This window comes from Procambarus clarkii, unplaced genomic scaffold (genome assembly GCF_040958095.1).
Source record: "Procambarus clarkii isolate CNS0578487 unplaced genomic scaffold, FALCON_Pclarkii_2.0 HiC_scaffold_377, whole genome shotgun sequence".
Lineage (NCBI taxonomy): Eukaryota > Metazoa > Arthropoda > Malacostraca > Decapoda > Cambaridae > Procambarus > Procambarus clarkii.
The window spans coordinates 83,484-103,876 of NW_027189410.1; the positions used below are offsets into that span (position 1 = coordinate 83,484).

The window sequence follows — 20,393 nt, forward strand, 5'->3', positions numbered from 1 at the left end:
ATACGTGCCACTAATAACAAGATACATGCCACGGATAACATGATACGTGCCACTGATAACATGATACGTGCCACAGACCAAATGATACATGCCAGTGACAACATGATACATGCCACTGACAACAAGATACATGCCTCTGAAAACAAGATACATCCCACTGACAAGAAGATACGTGCCACAGACAACATGATACGTGCCACTGACAAAAGTGCCACTGATAACATGATACGTGCCACTGACAACAAGATATGTGCCACTGACAACAAGATACGTGCCACCGACAACACGATACGTCCCAATGACAACAAGATACGTGCCACTGACAAAATGATACATGCCACTGACAAACGTGCCAATGATAACAAGATACGTGCCACTTACAACAGGATACATGCCAAAGACAAAATAATACATACCACAGACAACATGATACATGCCACTGACAATATGATACGTGCCACTGACAACAAGATATGTGCCACTGAAAACAAGATACATCCCACTGACAACAAGATACGTGCCACTGACAACATGATACGTGCCACAGACAAAATGATACATGCCAGTGACAACATGACACTTGCCACTGACAACATGATATGTGCCACTGACCACAAGATACGTGCAAATGACAACATGATACGATCCACAGACAAAATGATACATGCCAGTGACAACATCATACATGCTACTAACAACATAATACATGCCACTGACAACGAAATACGTGCCACTGACAACATGATACATGCCAATGACAACATGATACATGCCACTGAAAACATGATACATCCCACTGACAACAAGATACGTGCCACTGGCAACATGATACGTGTTACTGACAACAAGATACGTGCCACTGACAACATGATACGTGCCATTGACAACAAGATACGTGCCACTGGCAAAACGATGCGTGCCACTGACAAATGTGCCACTGACAACAAGATACGTGTCACTGACAACAAGATACATGCCACTGACAACAAGATACTTCCAACTGACAATAAGATACGTGCAACTGACAACATGATACGTGCCACAGACAAAATGATACATGCCAGTGACAACATGATACATGCCACTGACAACATGATATGTGCCACTGACCACAAGATATGTGCAAATAAGAACATGATACGTGCCACAGACAAAATGATACATGCCAGTGAAAACATCATACAAGCCACTGACAACATAATACATGCCACAGACAACAAAATACGTGCCACTGACAACATGATACATGCCACTGACAACATGATTCATGCCACTGAAAACATGATACATCCCACTGACAACAAGATACGTGCCACTGTCAACATGATACGTGCCACTGACTACAAGATACGTGCCACTGACAACATGATACGTGCCACTGACATACGTACCACTGACAACAAGATACGTGTCACTGACAACAAGATTCGTGCCACTGACAACAAGATACGTGCCACCGACAACAAGATACGTCCCAATAACAACAAAATACGTGCCACTGAAAACATGATACATGTTATTGAGAAACGTGCCACTGATAGCAAGATATGTGCCACAGAAAACAGGATACGCGCCACTGACAACAGGATACGTGCCACTGATAACATGATACGTGCCACTGACAAACGTGCTACTGATAACATGATACGTGCCACTGACAACAAAATACGTGCCACTGACAACAAGATACGGGCCACCGACAACACAATAAGTCCCACTGACAACAAGATACGTGCAACTGACAACATGATACGTGCCTCTGACAAAAGTGCCACTGATAACATGATGCGTGCCACTGACAACAAGATATGTGCCACCGACAACATGATATGTCCCACTGACAACAAGATACGTGCCACTGACAACATGATACATGCCACTGACAAACGTGCCAATGATAACAAGACACGTGCCACTTACAACAGGATACATGACAAAGACAAAATGATACATGCCACAGACAACATGATACATGCCACTGACAATATGGTACGTGCCACTGACAACAAGATACGTGTTACTGATAACAAGATACGTGCCACTGACAACAAGATACATGCCACTGACAACAGGATACATGCCACTGACAACAAGATACATGCCACTGACAACCAGATAGGTGCTACTGAGAACCAGATAGGTGCCACTGACAACAAGATACGTGCCACTGATAACAAGATACGTGCCACTGATAACAAGATACGTGCCACTGATAACAAGATACGTGCCACTGACAGCATGATACGTGCCTCCGACAACAAGATACGTGCCACTGACAACATGATACGTGCCACTGACAACATGATACGTGCCACTGACACCATGATACGTGCCATTGACAACAGGTACATGCCACTGACAACCAGATATGTGCCACTGACAACATGATACGTGGCACTGACAACAAGATACATGCCACTGACAACATGATACGTGCCACAGACAACAAGATACATGCCACTAACAACAAGATACATACCACTGAAAACAAGATACGTGCCACTGACACCATGATACGTGCCATTGACAACAAGATACATTCCTCTGACAACAAGACACATGCCACTGACACCATGATACGTGCCATTGACAACAAGATACGTGCCACTGATAACAAGATACATGCTACAGACAACATGATACGTTCCACTGACACCATGACACGTGCCACTGACAACAAGATACATGCCACTGACAAAATGATACGTGCCAATGACAACAATATATGTGCCACTGACAACAGGATACGTGCCACTGAAAACCTGAAACGTGCCACTGACAACATGATACGTGCCACTGACAACATGATACGTGCCACTGACAACCTGATACATGCTACTGACAACCTGTTACGTTCCCGTACAACCTGATACGTGCCACTGACAACATGATACGTGCCACTGACAACAAGATACATGCCACTGACAACCTGATACGTGCCACTGACAAGATGATACGTGCTATTGAAAACATGCCACTGATAACAAGATATGTGCCACTGAAAACAGGATACGTGCCACTGACAACAGGATACGTGCCACTAATAACAAGATACATGCCACTGATAACATGATACGTGCCACTGATAACATGATACGTGCCACAGACCAAAAGATACATGCCCGTGACAACATGATACATGCCACTGACAACAAGATACATGCCTCTGAAAACAAGATACATCCCACTGACAAGAAGATACGTGCCACAGACAACATGATACGTGCCACTGACACCATGATACGTGCCATTGACAACAGGTACATGCCACTGACAACCAGATATGTGCCACTGACAACATGATACGTGGCACTGACAACAAGATACATGCCACTGACAACATGATACGTGCCACAGACAACAAGATACATGCCACTAACAACAAGATACATACCACTGAAAACAAGATACGTGCCACTGACACCATGATACGTGCCATTGACAACAAGATACGTGCCACTGATAACAAGATACATGCTACAGACAACATGATACGTTCCACTGACACCATGACACGTGCCACTGACAACAAGATACATGCCACTGACAAAATGATACGTGCCAATGACAACAATATATGTGCCACTGACAACAGGATACGTGCCACTGAAAACCTGAAACGTGCCACTGACAACATGATACGTGCCACTGACAACATGATACGTGCCACTGACAACCTGATACATGCTACTGACAACCTGTTACGTTCCCGTACAACCTGATACGTGCCACTGACAACATGATACGTGCCACTGACAACAAGATACATGCCACTGACAACCTGATACGTGCCACTGACAAGATGATACGTGCTATTGAAAACATGCCACTGATAACAAGATATGTGCCACTGAAAACAGGATACGTGCCACTGACAACAGGATACGTGCCACTAATAACAAGATACATGCCACTGATAACATGATACGTGCCACTGATAACATGATACGTGCCACAGACCAAAAGATACATGCCCGTGACAACATGATACATGCCACTGACAACAAGATACATGCCTCTGAAAACAAGATACATCCCACTGACAAGAAGATACGTGCCACAGACAACATGATACGTGCCACTGACAAAAGTGCCACTGATAACATGATACGTTCCACTGACAACAAGATACGTGCCACTGAAAACAAGATACGTGCCACCGACAACACGATACGTCCCACTGACAACAAGATACGTGCCACTGACAACATGATACGTGCCTCTGACAAAAGTGCCACTGATAACATGATACGTGCCACTGACAACAAAATATGTGCCACTGACAACAAGATACGTGCCACCGACAACACGATACGTCCCACTGACAACAAGATACGTGCCACTTACAACAGGATACATGCCAAAGACAAAATGATACATGCCACAGACAACATGATACATGCCACTGACAATATGATACGTGCTACTGACAACAAGATATGTGCCACTGAAAACATGGTACGTGCTACTGACAACAAGATACGTGCCACTGACAACATGATACGTGCCATTGACAACAAGATACGTGCCACTGGCAAAACGATGTGTGCCACTGACAAATGTGCCACTGACAACAAGATACGTGTCACTGACAACAAGATACATGCCACTGACAACAAGATACTTCCAACTGACAATAAGATACGTGCAACTGACAACATGATACGTGCCACAGACAAAATGATACATGCCAGTGACAACATGATACATGCCACTGACAACATGATATGTGCCACTGACCACAAGATATGTGCAAATAAGAACATGATACGTGCCACAGACGAAATGATACATGCCAGTGAAAACATCATACATGCCACTGACAACATATTACATGCCACAGACAACAAAATACGTGCCACTGACAACATGATACATGCCACTGACAACATGATACATGCCACTGAAAACATGATACATCCCACTGACAACAAGATACGTGCCACTGACAACATGATACGTGCCACTGACTACAAGATACGTGCCACTGACAACATGATACGTGCACTGACATACGTGCCACTGACAACATGATACGTGTCACTGACAACAAGATTCGTGCCACTGACAACAAGATACGTGCCACCGACAACAAGATACGTCCCAATAACAACAAAATACGTGCCACTGAAAACACGATACATGTTATTGAGAAACGTGCCACTGATAGCAAGGTATGTGCCACAGAAAACAGGATACGCGCAACTCACAACAGGATACGTGCCATTGGTAGCAAGATATGTGCCACAGAAAACATGATACGTGCCACTGACAACAGGATACGTGCCACTGATAACATGATACGTGCCACTGACAAACGTGCTACTGATAACATGATACGTGCCACTGACAACAAAATACGTGCCACTGACAACAAGATACGGGCCACCGACAACACAATACGTCCCACTGACAACAGGATACGTGCAACTGACAACATGATACGTGCCTCTGACAAAAGTGCCACTGATAACATGATACGTGCCACTGACAACAAGATATGTGCCACCGACAACATGATACGTCCCCCTGACAACAAGATACGTGCCACTGACAACATGATACATGCCACTGACAAACGTGCCAATGATAACAAGACACGTGCCACTTACAACAGGATACATGACAAAGACAAAATGATACATGCCACAGACAACATGATACATGCCACTGACAATATGGTACGTGAGACTGACAACAAGATACGTGTTACTGATAACAAGATACGTGCCACTGACAACAAGATACATGCCACTGACAACAGGATACATGCCACTGACAACAAGATACATGCCACTGACAACCAGATAGGTGCTACTGACAACCAGATAGGTGCCACTGACAACAAGATACGTGCCACTGATAACAAGATACGTGCCACTGATAACAAGATACGTGCCACTGATAACAAGATACGTGCCACTGACAGCATGATACGTGCCACCGACAACAAGATACGTGCCACTGACAACATGATACGTGCCACTGACAACATGATACGTGCCACTGACACCATGATACGTGCCATTGACAACAGGTACATGCCACTGACAACCAGATATGTGCCACTGACAACATGATACGTGGCACTGACAACAAGATACATGCCACTGACAACATGATACGTGCCACAGACAACAAGATACATGCCACTAACAACAAGATACATACCACTGAAAACAAGATACGTGCCAATGACACCATGATATGTGCCATTGACAACAAGATACATTCCTCTGACAACAAGACACGTGCCACTGACACCATGATTCGTGCCATTGACAACAAGATACGTGCCACTGATAACAAGATACATGCCACAGACAACATGATACGTTCCACTGACACCATGACACGTGCCACTGACAACAAGATACATGCCACTGACAAAATGAGACGTGCCAATGACAACAATATATGTTCCATTGACAACAGGATACGTGCCACTGAAAACCTGATACATGCTACTGACAACCTGTTACGTTCCCGTACAACCTGATACGTGCCACTGACAACATGATACGTGCCACTGACAAAAAGATACATGCCACTGACAACCTGATACGTGCCACTGACAAGATGATACGTGCTATTGAAAACATGCCACTGATAACAAGATATGTGCCACTGAAAACAGGATACGTGCCACTGACAACAGGATACGTGCCACTAATAACAAGATACATGCCACTGATAACATGATACGTGCCACTGATAACATGATACGTGCCACAGACCAAATGATACATGCCTGTGACAACATGATACATGCCACTGACAACAAGATACATGCCTCTGAAAACAAGATACATCCCACTGACAAGAAGATACGTGCCACAGACAACATGATACGTGCCACTGACAAAAGTGCCACTGATAACATGATACGTGCCACTGACAACAAGATATGTGCCACTGACAACAAGATACGTGCCACCGACAACACGATACGTCCCAATGACAACAAGATACGTGCCACTGACAACATGATACATGCCACTGACAAACGTGCCAATGATAACAAGATACGTGCCACTTACAACAGGATACATGCCAAAGACAAAATAATACATACCACAGACAACATGATACATGCCACTGACAATATGATACGTGCCACTGACAACAAGATATGTGCCACTGAAAACAAGATACATCCCACTGACAACAAGATACGTGCCACTGACAACATGATACGTGCCACAGACAAAATGATACATGCCAGTGACAACATGATACTTGCCACTGACAACATGATATGTGCCACTGACCACAAGATACGTGCAAATGACAACATGATACGTTCCACAGACAAAATGATACATGCCAGTGACAACATCATACATGCTACTAACAACATAATACATGCCACTGACAACGAAATACGTGCCACTGACAACATGATACATGCCAATGACAACATGATACATGCCACTGAAAACATGATACATCCCACTGACAACAAGATACGTGCCACTGGCAACATGATACGTGTTACTGACAACAAGATACGTGCCACTGACAACATGATACGTGCCATTGACAACAAGATACGTGCCACTGGCAAAACGATGTGTGCCACTGACAAATGTGCCACTGACAACAAGATACGTGTCACTGACAACAAGATACATGCCACTGACAACAAGATACGTGTCACTGACAACAAGATACATGCCACTGACAACAAGATACTTCCAACTGACAATAAGATACGTGCAACTGACAACATGATACGTGCCACAGACAAAATGATACATGCCAGTGACAACATGATACATGCCACTGACAACATGATATGTGCCACTGACCACAAGATATGTGCAAATAAGAACATGATACGTGCCACAGACAAAATGATACATGCCAGTGAAAACATCATACATGCAACTGACAACATAATACATGCCACAGACAACAAAATACGTGCCACTGACAACATGATACATGCCACTGACAACATGATTCATGCCACTGAAAACATGATACATCCCACTGACAACAAGATACGTGACACAGTCAACATGATACGTGCCACTGACTACAAGATACGTGCCACTGACAACATGATACGTGCCACTGACATACGTGCCACTGACAACAAGATACGTGTCACTGACAACAAGATTCGTGCCACTGACAACAAGATACGTGCCACCGACAACAAGATACGTCCCAATAACAACAAAATACGTGCCACTGAAAACATGATACATGTTATTGAGAAACGTGCCACTGATAGCAAGATATGTGCCACAGAAAACAGGATACGCGCAACTCACAACAGGATACGTGCCATTGGTAGCAAGATATGTGCCACAGAAAACATGATACGTGCCACTGACAACAGGATACGTGCCACTGATAACATGATACGTGCCACTGACAAACGTGCTACTGATAACATGATACGTGCCACTGACAACAAAATACGTGCGACTGACAACAAGATACGGGCCACCGACAACACAATAAGTCCCACTGACAACAAGATACGTGCAACTGACAACATGATACGTGCCTCTGACAAAAGTGCCACTGATAACATGATGCGTGCCACTGACAACAAGATATGTGCCACCGACAACATGATACGTCCCACTGACAACAAGATACGTGCCACTGACAACATGATACATGCCACTGACAAACGTGCCAATGATAACAAGACACGTGCCACTTACAACAGGATACATGACAAAGACAAAATGATACATGCCACAGACAACATGATACATGCCACTGACAATATGGTACGTGCCACTGACAACAAGATACGTGTTACTGATAACAAGATACGTGCCACTGACAACAAGATACATGCCACTGACAACAGGATACATGCCACTGACAACAAGATACATGCCACTGACAACCAGATAGGTGCTACTGACAACCAGATAGGTGCCACTGACAACAAGATACGTGCCACTGATAACAAGATACGTGCCACTGATAACAAGATACGTGCCACTGATAACAAGATACGTGCCACTGACAGCATGATACGTGCCACCGACAACAAGATACGTGCCACTGACAACATGATACGTGCCACTGACAACATGATACGTGCCACTGACACCATGATACGTGCCATTGACAACAGGTACATGCCACTGACAACCAGATATGTGCCACTGACAACATGATACGTGGCACTGACAACAAGATACATGCCACTGACAACATGATACGTGCCACAGACAACAAGATACATGCCACTAACAACAAGATACATACCACTGAAAACAAGATACGTGCCACTGACACCATGATACGTGCCATTGACAACAAGATACATTCCTCTGACAACAAGACACATGCCACTGACACCATGATACGTGCCATTGACAACAAGATACGTGCCACTGATAACAAGATACATGCTACAGACAACATGATACGTTCCACTGACACCATGACACGTGCCACTGACAACAAGATACATGCCACTGACAAAATGATACGTGCCAATGACAACAATATATGTGCCTCTGACAACAGGATACGTGCCACTGAAAACCTGAAACGTGCCACTGACAACATGATACGTGCCACTGACAACATGATACGTGCCACTGACAACCTGATACATGCTACTGACAACCTGTTACGTTCCCGTACAACCTGATACGTGCCACTGACAACATGATACGTGCCACTGACAACAAGATACATGCCACTGACAACCTGATACGTGCCACTGACAAGATGACACGTGCTATTGAAAACATGCCACTGATAACAAGATATGTGCCACTGAAAACAGGATACGTGCCACGGACAACAGGATACGTGCCACTAATAACAAGATACATGCCACTGATAACATGATAAGTGCCACTGATAACATGATACGTGCCACAGACCAAAAGATACATGCCCGTGACACCATGATACATGCCACTGACAACAAGATACATGCCTCTGAAAACAAGATACATCCCACTGACAAGAAGATACGTGCCACAGACAACATGATACGTGCCACTGACAAAAGTGCCACTGATAACATGATACGTGCCACTGACAACAAGATACGTGCCACTGAAAACAAGATACGTGCCACCGACAACACGATACGCCCCACTGACAACAAGATACGTGCCACTGACAACATGATACGTGCCTCTGACAAAAGTGCCACTGATAACATGATACGTGCCACTGACAACAAAATATGTGCCACTGACAACAAGATACGTGCCACCGACAACACGATACGTCCCACTGACAACAAGATACGTGCCACTTACAACAGGATACATGCCAAAGACAAAATGATACATGCCACAGACAACATGATACATGCCACTGACAATATGATACGTGCTACTGACAACAAGATATGTGCCACTGAAAACATGGTACGTGCTACTGACAACAAGATACGTGCTGCTGATAACAACATACTTCCCACTGACAACAAGATACGTGCCACTGGCAAAACGATGTGTGCCACTGACAAATGTGCCACTGACAACAAGATACGTGTCACTGACAACAAGATACATGCCACTGACAACAAGATACTTCCAACTGACAATAAGATACGTGCAACTGACAACATGATACGTGCCACAGACAAAATGATACATGCCAGTGACAACATGATACATGCCACTGACAACATGATATGTGCCACTGACCACAAGATATGTGCAAATAAGAACATGATACGTGCCACAGACAAAATGATACATGCCAGTGAAAACATCATACATGCCACTGACAACATAATACATGCCACAGACAACAAAATACGTGCCACTGACAACATGATACATGCCACTGACAACATGATACATGCCACTGAAAACATGATACATCCCACTGACAACAAGATACGTGCCACTGACAACATGATACGTGCCACTGACTACAAGATACGTGCCACTGACAACATGATACGTGCACTGACATACGTGCCACTGACAACATGATACGTGTCACTGACAACAAGATCCGTGCCACTGACAACAAGATACGTGCCACCGACAACAAGATACGTCCCAATAACAACAAAATACGTGCCACTGAAAACATGATACATGTTATTGAGAAACGTGCCACTGATAGCAAGGTATGTGCCACAGAAAACAGGATACGCGCAACTCACAACAGGATACGTGCCATTGGTAGCAAGATATGTGCCACAGAAAACATGATACGTGCCACTGACAACAGGATACGTGCCACTGATAACATGATACGTGCCACTGACAAACGTGCTACTGATAACATGATACGTGCCACTGACAACAAAATACGTGCCACTGACAACAAGATACGGGCCACCGACAACACAATACGTCCCACTGACAACAAGATACGTGCAACTGACAACATGATACGTGCCTCTGACAAAAGTGCCACTGATAACATGATACGTGCCACTGACAACAAGATATGTGCCACCGACAACATGATACGTCCCCCTGACAACAAGATACGTGCCACTGACAACATGATACATGCCACTGACAAACGTGCCAATGATAACAAGACACGTGCCACTTACAACAGGATACATGACAAAGACAAAATGATACATGCCACAGACAACATGATACATGCCACTGACAATATGGTACGTGAGACTGACAACAAGATACGTGTTACTGATAACAAGATACGTGCCACTGACAACAAGATACATGCCACTGACAACAGGATACATGCCACTGACAACAAGATACATGCCACTGACAACCAGATAGGTGCTACTGACAACCAGATAGGTGCCACTGACAACAAGATACGTGTCACTGATAACAAGATAAGTGCCACTGATAACAAGATACGTGCCACTGATAACAAGATGCGTGCCACTGACAGCATGATACGTGCCACCGACAACAAGATACGTGCCACTGACAACATGATACGTGCCACTGACAACATGATACGTGCCACTGACACCATGATACGTGCCATTGACAACAGGTACATGCCACTGACAACCAGATATGTGCCACTGAAAACATGATACGTGGCACTGACAACAAGATACATGCCACTGACAACATGATACGTGCCACAGACAACAAGATACATGCCACTAACAACAAGATACATACCACTGAAAACAAGATACGTGCCAATGACACCATGATATGTGCCATTGACAACAAGATACATTCCTCTGACAACAAGACACGTGCCACTGACACCATGATACGTGCCATTGACAACAAGATACGTGCCACTGATAACAAGATACATGCCACAGACAACATGATACGTTCCACTGACACCATGACACGTGCCACTGACAACAAGATACATGCCACTGACAAAATGATACGTGCCAATGACAACAATATATGTGCCATTGACAACAGGATACGTGCCACTGAAAACCTGATACGTGCCACTGACAACATGATACGTGCCACTGACAACATGATACGTGCCACTGACAACAAGATACATGCCACTGACAAAATGATACGTGCCAATGACAACAATATATGTGCCTCTGACAACAGGATACGTGCCACTGAAAACCTGAAACGTGCCACTGACAACATGATACGTGCCACTGACAACATGATACGTGCCACTGACAACCTGATACATGCTACTGACAACCTGTTACGTTCCCGTACAACCTGATACGTGCCACTGACAACATGATACGTGCCACTGACAACAAGATACATGCCACTGACAACCTGATACGTGCCACTGACAAGATGACACGTGCTATTGAAAACATGCCACTGATAACAAGATATGTGCCACTGAAAACAGGATACGTGCCACGGACAACAGGATACGTGCCACTAATAACAAGATACATGCCACTGATAACATGATAAGTGCCACTGATAACATGATACGTGCCACAGACCAAAAGATACATGCCCGTGACACCATGATACATGCCACTGACAACAAGATACATGCCTCTGAAAACAAGATACATCCCACTGACAAGAAGATACGTGCCACAGACAACATGATACGTGCCACTGACAAAAGTGCCACTGATAACATGATACGTGCCACTGACAACAAGATACGTGCCACTGAAAACAAGATACGTGCCACCGACAACACGATACGCCCCACTGACAACAAGATACGTGCCACTGACAACATGATACGTGCCTCTGACAAAAGTGCCACTGATAACATGATACGTGCCACTGACAACAAAATATGTGCCACTGACAACAAGATACGTGCCACCGACAACACGATACGTCCCACTGACAACAAGATACGTGCCACTTACAACAGGATACATGCCAAAGACAAAATGATACATGCCACAGACAACATGATACATGCCACTGACAATATGATACGTGCTACTGACAACAAGATATGTGCCACTGAAAACATGGTACGTGCTACTGACAACAAGATACGTGCTGCTGATAACAACATACTTCCCACTGACAACAAGATACGTGCCACTGGCAAAACGATGTGTGCCACTGACAAATGTGCCACTGACAACAAGATACGTGTCACTGACAACAAGATACATGCCACTGACAACAAGATACTTCCAACTGACAATAAGATACGTGCAACTGACAACATGATACGTGCCACAGACAAAATGATACATGCCAGTGACAACATGATACATGCCACTGACAACATGATATGTGCCACTGACCACAAGATATGTGCAAATAAGAACATGATACGTGCCACAGACAAAATGATACATGCCAGTGAAAACATCATACATGCCACTGACAACATAATACATGCCACAGACAACAAAATACGTGCCTCTGACAACATGATACATGCCACTGACAACATGATACATGCCACTGAAAACATGATACATCCCACTGACAACAAGATACGTGCCACTGACAACATGATACGTGCCACTGACTACAAGATACGTGCCACTGACAACATGATACGTGCACTGACATACGTGCCACTGACAACATGATACGTGTCACTGACAACAAGATCCGTGCCACTGACAACAAGATACGTGCCACCGACAACAAGATACGTCCCAATAACAACAAAATACGTGCCACTGAAAACATGATACATGTTATTGAGAAACGTGCCACTGATAGCAAGGTATGTGCCACAGAAAACAGGATACGCGCAACTCACAACAGGATACGTGCCATTGGTAGCAAGATATGTGCCACAGAAAACATGATACGTGCCACTGACAACAGGATACGTGCCACTGATAACATGATACGTGCCACTGACAAACGTGCTACTGATAACATGATACGTGCCACTGACAACAAAATACGTGCCACTGACAACAAGATACGGGCCACCGACAACACAATACGTCCCACTGACAACAAGATACGTGCAACTGACAACATGATACGTGCCTCTGACAAAAGTGCCACTGATAACATGATACGTGCCACTGACAACAAGATATGTGCCACCGACAACATGATACGTCCCCCTGACAACAAGATACGTGCCACTGACAACATGATACATGCCACTGACAAACGTGCCAATGATAACAAGACACGTGCCACTTACAACAGGATACATGACAAAGACAAAATGATACATGCCACAGACAACATGATACATGCCACTGACAATATGGTACGTGAGACTGACAACAAGATACGTGTTACTGATAACAAGATACGTGCCACTGACAACAAGATACATGCCACTGACAACAGGATACATGCCACTGACAACAAGATACATGCCACTGACAACCAGATAGGTGCTACTGACAACCAGATAGGTGCCACTGACAACAAGATACGTGTCACTGATAACAAGATAAGTGCCACTGATAACAAGATACGTGCCACTGATAACAAGATGCGTGCCACTGACAGCATGATACGTGCCACCGACAACAAGATACGTGCCACTGACAACATGATACGTGCCACTGACAACATGATACGTGCCACTGACACCATGATACGTGCCATTGACAACAGGTACATGCCACTGACAACCAGATATGTGCCACTGAAAACATGATACGTGGCACTGACAACAAGATACATGCCACTGACAACATGATACGTGCCACAGACAACAAGATACATGCCACTAACAACAAGATACATACCACTGAAAACAAGATACGTGCCAATGACACCATGATATGTGCCATTGACAACAAGATACATTCCTCTGACAACAAGACACGTGCCACTGACACCATGATACGTGCCATTGACAACAAGATACGTGCCACTGATAACAAGATACATGCCACAGACAACATGATACGTTCCACTGACACCATGACACGTGCCACTGACAACAAGATACATGCCACTGACAAAATGATACGTGCCAATGACAACAATATATGTGCCATTGACAACAGGATACGTGCCACTGAAAACCTGATACGTGCCACTGACAACATGATACGTGCCACTGACAACATGATACGTGCCACTGACAACCTGATACATGCTACTGACAACCTGTTACGTTCCCGTACAACCTGATACGTGCCACTGACAACATGATACGTGCCACTGACAAAAAGATACATGCCACTGACAACCTGATACGTGCCACTGACAAGATGATACGTGCTATTGAAAACATGCCACTGATAACAAGATGTGTGCCACTGAAAACAGGATACGTGCCACTGACAACAGGATACGTGCCACTAATAACAAGATACATGCCACTGATAACATGATACGTGCCACTGATAACATGATACGTGCCACAGACCAAATGATACATGCCAGTGACAACATGATATATGCCACTGACAACAAGATACATGCCTCTGAAAACAAGATACATCCCTCTGACAAGAAGATACGTGCCACAGACAACATGATACGTGCCACTGACAAAAGTGCCACTGATAACATGATACGTGCCACTGACAACAAGATATGTGCCACTGACAACAAGATACGTGCCACCGACAACACGATACGTCCCAATGACAACAAGATACGTGCCACTGACAACATGATACATGCCACTGACAAACGTGCCAATGATAACAAGATACGTGCCACTTACAACAGGATACATGCCAAAGACAAAATAATACATACCACAGACAACATGATACATGCCACTGACAATATGATACGTGCCACTGACAACAAGATATGTGCCACTGAAAACAAGATACATCCCACTGACAACAAGATACGTGCCACTGACAACATGATACGTGCCACAGACAAAATGATACATGCCAGTGACAACATGATACTTGCCACTGACAACATGATATGTGCCACTGACCACAAGATACGTGCAAATGACAACATGATACGTTCCACAGACAAAATGATACATGCCAGTGACAACATCATACATGCTACTAAGAACATAATACATGCCACTGACAACGAAATACGTGCAACTGACAACATGATACATGCCAATGACAACATGATACATGCCACTGAAAACATGATACATCCCACTGACAACAAGATACGTGCCACTGGCAACATGATACGTGTTACTGACAACAAGATACGTGCCACTGACAACATGATACGTGCCATTGACAACAAGATACGTGCCACTGGCAAAACGATGTGTGCCACTGACAAATGTGCCACTGACAACAAGATACGTGTCACTGACAACAAGATACGTGCCACTGACAACAAGATACTTCCAACTGACAATAAGATACGTGCAACTGACAACATGATACGTGCCACAGACAAAATGATACATGCCAGTGACAACATGATACATGCCACTGACAACATAATATGTGCCACTGACCACAAGATATGTGCAAATAAGAACATGATACGTGCCACAGACAAAATGATACATGCCAGTGAAAACATCATACATGCCACTGACAACATAATACATGCCACAGACAACAAAATACGTGCCACTGACAACATGATACATGCCACTGACAACATGATTCATGCCACTGAAAACATGATACATCCCACTGACAACAAGATACGTGCCACTGTCAACATGATACGTGCCACTGACTACAAGATACGTGCCACTGACAACATGATACGTGCCACTGATATACGTGCCACTGACAACAAGATACGTGTCACTGACAACAAGATTCGTGCCACTGACAACAAGATACGTGCCACCGACAACAAGATACGTCCCAATAACAACAAAATACGTGCCACTGAAAACATGATACATGTTATTGAGAAACGTGCCACTGATAGCAAGATATGTGCCACAGAAAACAGGATACGCGCAACTCACAACAGGATACGTGCCATTGGTAGCAAGATATGTGCCACAGAAAACATGATACGTGCCACAGACAACAGGATACGTGCCACTGATAACATGATACGTGCCACTGACAAACGTGCTACTGATAACATGATACGTGCCACTGACAACAAAATACGTGCCACTGACAACAAGATACGGGCCACCGACAACACAATAAGTCCCACTGACAACAAGATACGTGCAACTGACAACATGATTCGTGCCTCTGACAAAAGTGCCACTGATAACATGATGCGTGCCACTGACAACAAGATATGTGCCACCGACAACATGATACGTCCCACTGACAACAAGATACGTGCCACTGACAACATGATACATGCCACTGACAAACGTGCCAATGATAACAAGACACGTGCCACTTACAACAGGATACATGACAAAGACAAAATGACACATGCCACAGACAACATGATACATGCCACTGACAATATGGTACGTGCCACTGACAACAAGATACGTGTTACTGATAACAAGATACGTGCCACTGACAACAAGATACATGCCACTGACAACAGGATACATGCCACTGACAACAAGATACATGCCACTGACAACCAGATAGGTGCTACTGACAACCAGATAGGTGCCACTGACAACAAGATACGTGCCACTGATAACAAGATACGTGCCACTGATAACAAGATACGTGCCACTGATAACAAGATACGTGCCACTGACAGCATGATACGTGCCACCGACAACAAGATACGTGCCACTGACAACATGATACGTGCCACTGACAACATGATACGTGCCACTGACACCATGATACGTGCCATTGACAACAGGTACATGCCACTGACAACCAGATATGTGCCACTGACAACATGATACGTGGCACTGACAACAAGATACATGCCACTGACAACATGATACGTGCCACAGACAACAAGATACATGCCACTAACAACAAAATACATACCACTGAAAACAAGATACGTGCCACTGACACCATGATACGTGCCATTGACAACAAGATACATTCCTCTGACAACAAGACACATGCCACTGACACCATGATACGTGCCATTGACAACAAGATACGTGCCACTGATAACAAGATACATGCTACAGACAACATGATACGTTCCACTGACACCATGACACGTGCCACTGACAACAAGATACATGCCACTGACAAAATGATACGTGCCAATGACAACAATATATGTGCCACTGACAACAGGATACGTGCCACTGAAAACCTGAAACGTGCCACTGACAACATGATACGTGCCACTGACAACATGATACGTGCCACTGACAACCTGATACATGCTACTGACAACCTGTTACGTTCCCGTACAACCTGATACGTGCCACTGACAACATGATACGTGCCACTGACAAAAAGATACATGCCACTGACAACCTGATACGTGCCACTGACAAGATGATACGTGCTATTGAAAACATGCCACTGATAACAAGATATGTGCCACTGAAAACAGGATACGTGCCACTGACAACAGGATACGTGCCACTAATAACAAGATACATGCCACTGATAACATGATACGTGCCACTGATAACATGATACGTGCCACATACCAAAAGATACATGCCCGTGACAACATGATACATGCCACTGACAACAAGATACATGCCTCTGAAAACAAGATACATCCCACTGACAAGAAGATACGTGCCACAGACAACATGATACGTGCCACTGACAAAAGTGCCACTGATAACATGATACGTGCCACTGACAACAAGATACGTGCCACTGAAAACAAGATACGTGCCACCGACAACAAGATACGTCCCACTGACAACAAGATACGTGCCACTGACAACATGATACGTGCCTCTGACAAAAGTGCCACTGATAACATGATACGTGCCACTGACAACAAAATATGTGCCACTGACAACAAGATACGTGCCACCGACAACACGATACGTCCCACTGACAACAAGATACGTGCCACTTACAACAGGATACATGCCAAAGACAAAATGATACATGCCACAGACAACATGATACATGCCACTGACAATATGATACGTGCTACTGACAACAAGATATGTGCCACTGAAAACATGGTACGTGCTACTGACAACAAGATACGTGCTGCTGATAACAACATACTTCCCACTGACAACAAGATACGTGCCACTGACAACATGATACGTGGCACTGACAACAAGATACATGCCACTGACAACATGATACGTGCCACAGACAACAAGATACATGCCACTAACAACAAGATACATACCACTGAAAACAAGATACGTGCCAATGACACCATGATGTGTGCCATTGACAACAAGATACATTCCTCTGACAACAAGACATGTGCCACTGACAAAACGATGTGTGCCACTGACAAATGTGCCACTGACAACAAGATACGTGTCACTGACAACAAGATACATGCCACTGACAACAAGATACTTCCAACTGACAATAAGATACATGCAACTGACAACATGATACGTGCCACAGACAAAATGATACATGCCAGTGACAACATGATACATGCCACTGACAACATGATATGTGCCACTGACCACAAGATATGTGCAAATAAGAACATGATACGTGCCACAGACAAAATGATACATGCCAGTGAAAACATCATACATGCCACTGACAACATAATACATGCCACAGACAACAAAATACGTGCCACTGACAACATGATACATGTCACTGACAACATGATACATGCCACTGAAAACATGATACATCCCACTGACAACAAGATACGTGCCACTGACAACATGATACGTGCCACTGACTACAAGATACGTGCCACTGACAACATGATACGTGCACTGACATACGTGCCACTGACAACATGATACGTGTCACTGACAACAAGATTCGTGCCACTGACAACAAGATACGTGCCACCGACAACAAGATACGTCCCAATAACAACAAAATACGTGCCACTGAAAACATGATACATGTTATTGAGAAACGTGCCACTGATAGCAAGGTATGTGCCACAGAAAACAGGATACGCGCAACTCACAACAGGATACGTGCCATTGGTAGCAAGATATGTGCCACAGAAAACATGATACGTGCCACTGACAACAGGATACGTGCCACTGATAACATGATACGTGCCACTGACAAACGTGCTATTGATAACATGATACGTGCCACTGACAACAAAATACGTGCCACTGAC

The 20,393-nt window shown here is 44.3% G+C and overlaps 5 protein-coding genes across 5 annotated transcripts; all 5 read left to right on the plus strand.

Moving 5' to 3' along the window:
- The first annotated feature begins 573 nt into the window (after positions 1-573).
- On the plus strand, positions 574-2,276 carry LOC138361435 (golgin subfamily A member 6-like protein 22). The gene is made up of 3 exons (XM_069320767.1): positions 574-1,164; positions 1,405-1,989; positions 2,238-2,276. Exons 1-3 carry the CDS (start codon positions 574-576, stop codon positions 2,274-2,276), a joined length of 1,215 nt encoding a protein of 404 aa, XP_069176868.1.
- A 3,240-nt stretch (positions 2,277-5,516) lies between these two features.
- LOC138361436 (golgin subfamily A member 6-like protein 22) lies at positions 5,517-6,499 on the plus strand. The gene is made up of 2 exons (XM_069320768.1): positions 5,517-5,895; positions 6,135-6,499. Exons 1-2 carry the CDS (start codon positions 5,517-5,519, stop codon positions 6,497-6,499), a joined length of 744 nt encoding a protein of 247 aa, XP_069176869.1.
- Positions 6,500-11,428: 4,929 nt separating this feature from the next.
- LOC138361438 (golgin subfamily A member 6-like protein 22) lies at positions 11,429-12,621 on the plus strand. Its single transcript, XM_069320769.1, has 2 exons — positions 11,429-11,807; positions 12,047-12,621. Exons 1-2 carry the CDS (start codon positions 11,429-11,431, stop codon positions 12,619-12,621), a joined length of 954 nt encoding a protein of 317 aa, XP_069176870.1.
- Positions 12,622-14,415: 1,794 nt separating this feature from the next.
- On the plus strand, positions 14,416-15,461 carry LOC138361439 (golgin subfamily A member 6-like protein 22). Its single transcript, XM_069320770.1, has 2 exons — positions 14,416-14,794; positions 15,034-15,461. Exons 1-2 carry the CDS (start codon positions 14,416-14,418, stop codon positions 15,459-15,461), a joined length of 807 nt encoding a protein of 268 aa, XP_069176871.1.
- A 1,864-nt stretch (positions 15,462-17,325) lies between these two features.
- Positions 17,326-18,554, plus strand: LOC138361440 (golgin subfamily A member 6-like protein 22). The gene is made up of 2 exons (XM_069320771.1): positions 17,326-17,673; positions 18,093-18,554. The coding sequence occupies exons 1-2, from the start codon at positions 17,326-17,328 to the stop codon at positions 18,552-18,554; spliced, it is 810 nt and encodes a 269-aa protein (XP_069176872.1).
- Positions 18,555-20,393: the final 1,839 nt, after the last annotated feature.

What these genes read in the sequence shown, in the direction of transcription:
- LOC138361440 (XM_069320771.1), top strand. Translation starts at nt 17,326, where the DNA reads ATGATACGTGCCACTGACAACAAAATACGTGCCACTGACAACAAGATA. An exon ending in TACATGCCACTGACAATATG is followed by an intron (nt 17,674 to 18,092) that starts GTACGTGCCACT and finishes ACTGACAACAAG; the next exon opens with ATACATGCCACTGACAACAT.
- LOC138361436 (XM_069320768.1), top strand. Translation starts at nt 5,517, where the DNA reads ATGATACGTCCCCCTGACAACAAGATACGTGCCACTGACAACATGATA. An exon ending in TGCCACTGATAACAAGATAC is followed by an intron (nt 5,896 to 6,134) that starts GTGCCACTGATA and finishes TACGTGCCACAG; the next exon opens with ACAACAAGATACATGCCACT.
- LOC138361435 (XM_069320767.1), top strand. Translation starts at nt 574, where the DNA reads ATGACACTTGCCACTGACAACATGATATGTGCCACTGACCACAAGATA. An exon ending in CCACAGACAAAATGATACAT is followed by an intron (nt 1,165 to 1,404) that starts GCCAGTGAAAAC and finishes ACTGACAACAAG; the next exon opens with ATACGTGTCACTGACAACAA. An exon ending in TACATGCCACTGACAATATG is followed by an intron (nt 1,990 to 2,237) that starts GTACGTGCCACT and finishes TGCCACTGACAG; the next exon opens with CATGATACGTGCCTCCGACA.
- LOC138361438 (XM_069320769.1), top strand. Translation starts at nt 11,429, where the DNA reads ATGATACGTCCCCCTGACAACAAGATACGTGCCACTGACAACATGATA. An exon ending in TGCCACTGATAACAAGATAC is followed by an intron (nt 11,808 to 12,046) that starts GTGCCACTGATA and finishes TACGTGCCACAG; the next exon opens with ACAACAAGATACATGCCACT.
- LOC138361439 (XM_069320770.1), top strand. Translation starts at nt 14,416, where the DNA reads ATGATACGTCCCCCTGACAACAAGATACGTGCCACTGACAACATGATA. An exon ending in TGCCACTGATAACAAGATAC is followed by an intron (nt 14,795 to 15,033) that starts GTGCCACTGATA and finishes TACGTGCCACAG; the next exon opens with ACAACAAGATACATGCCACT.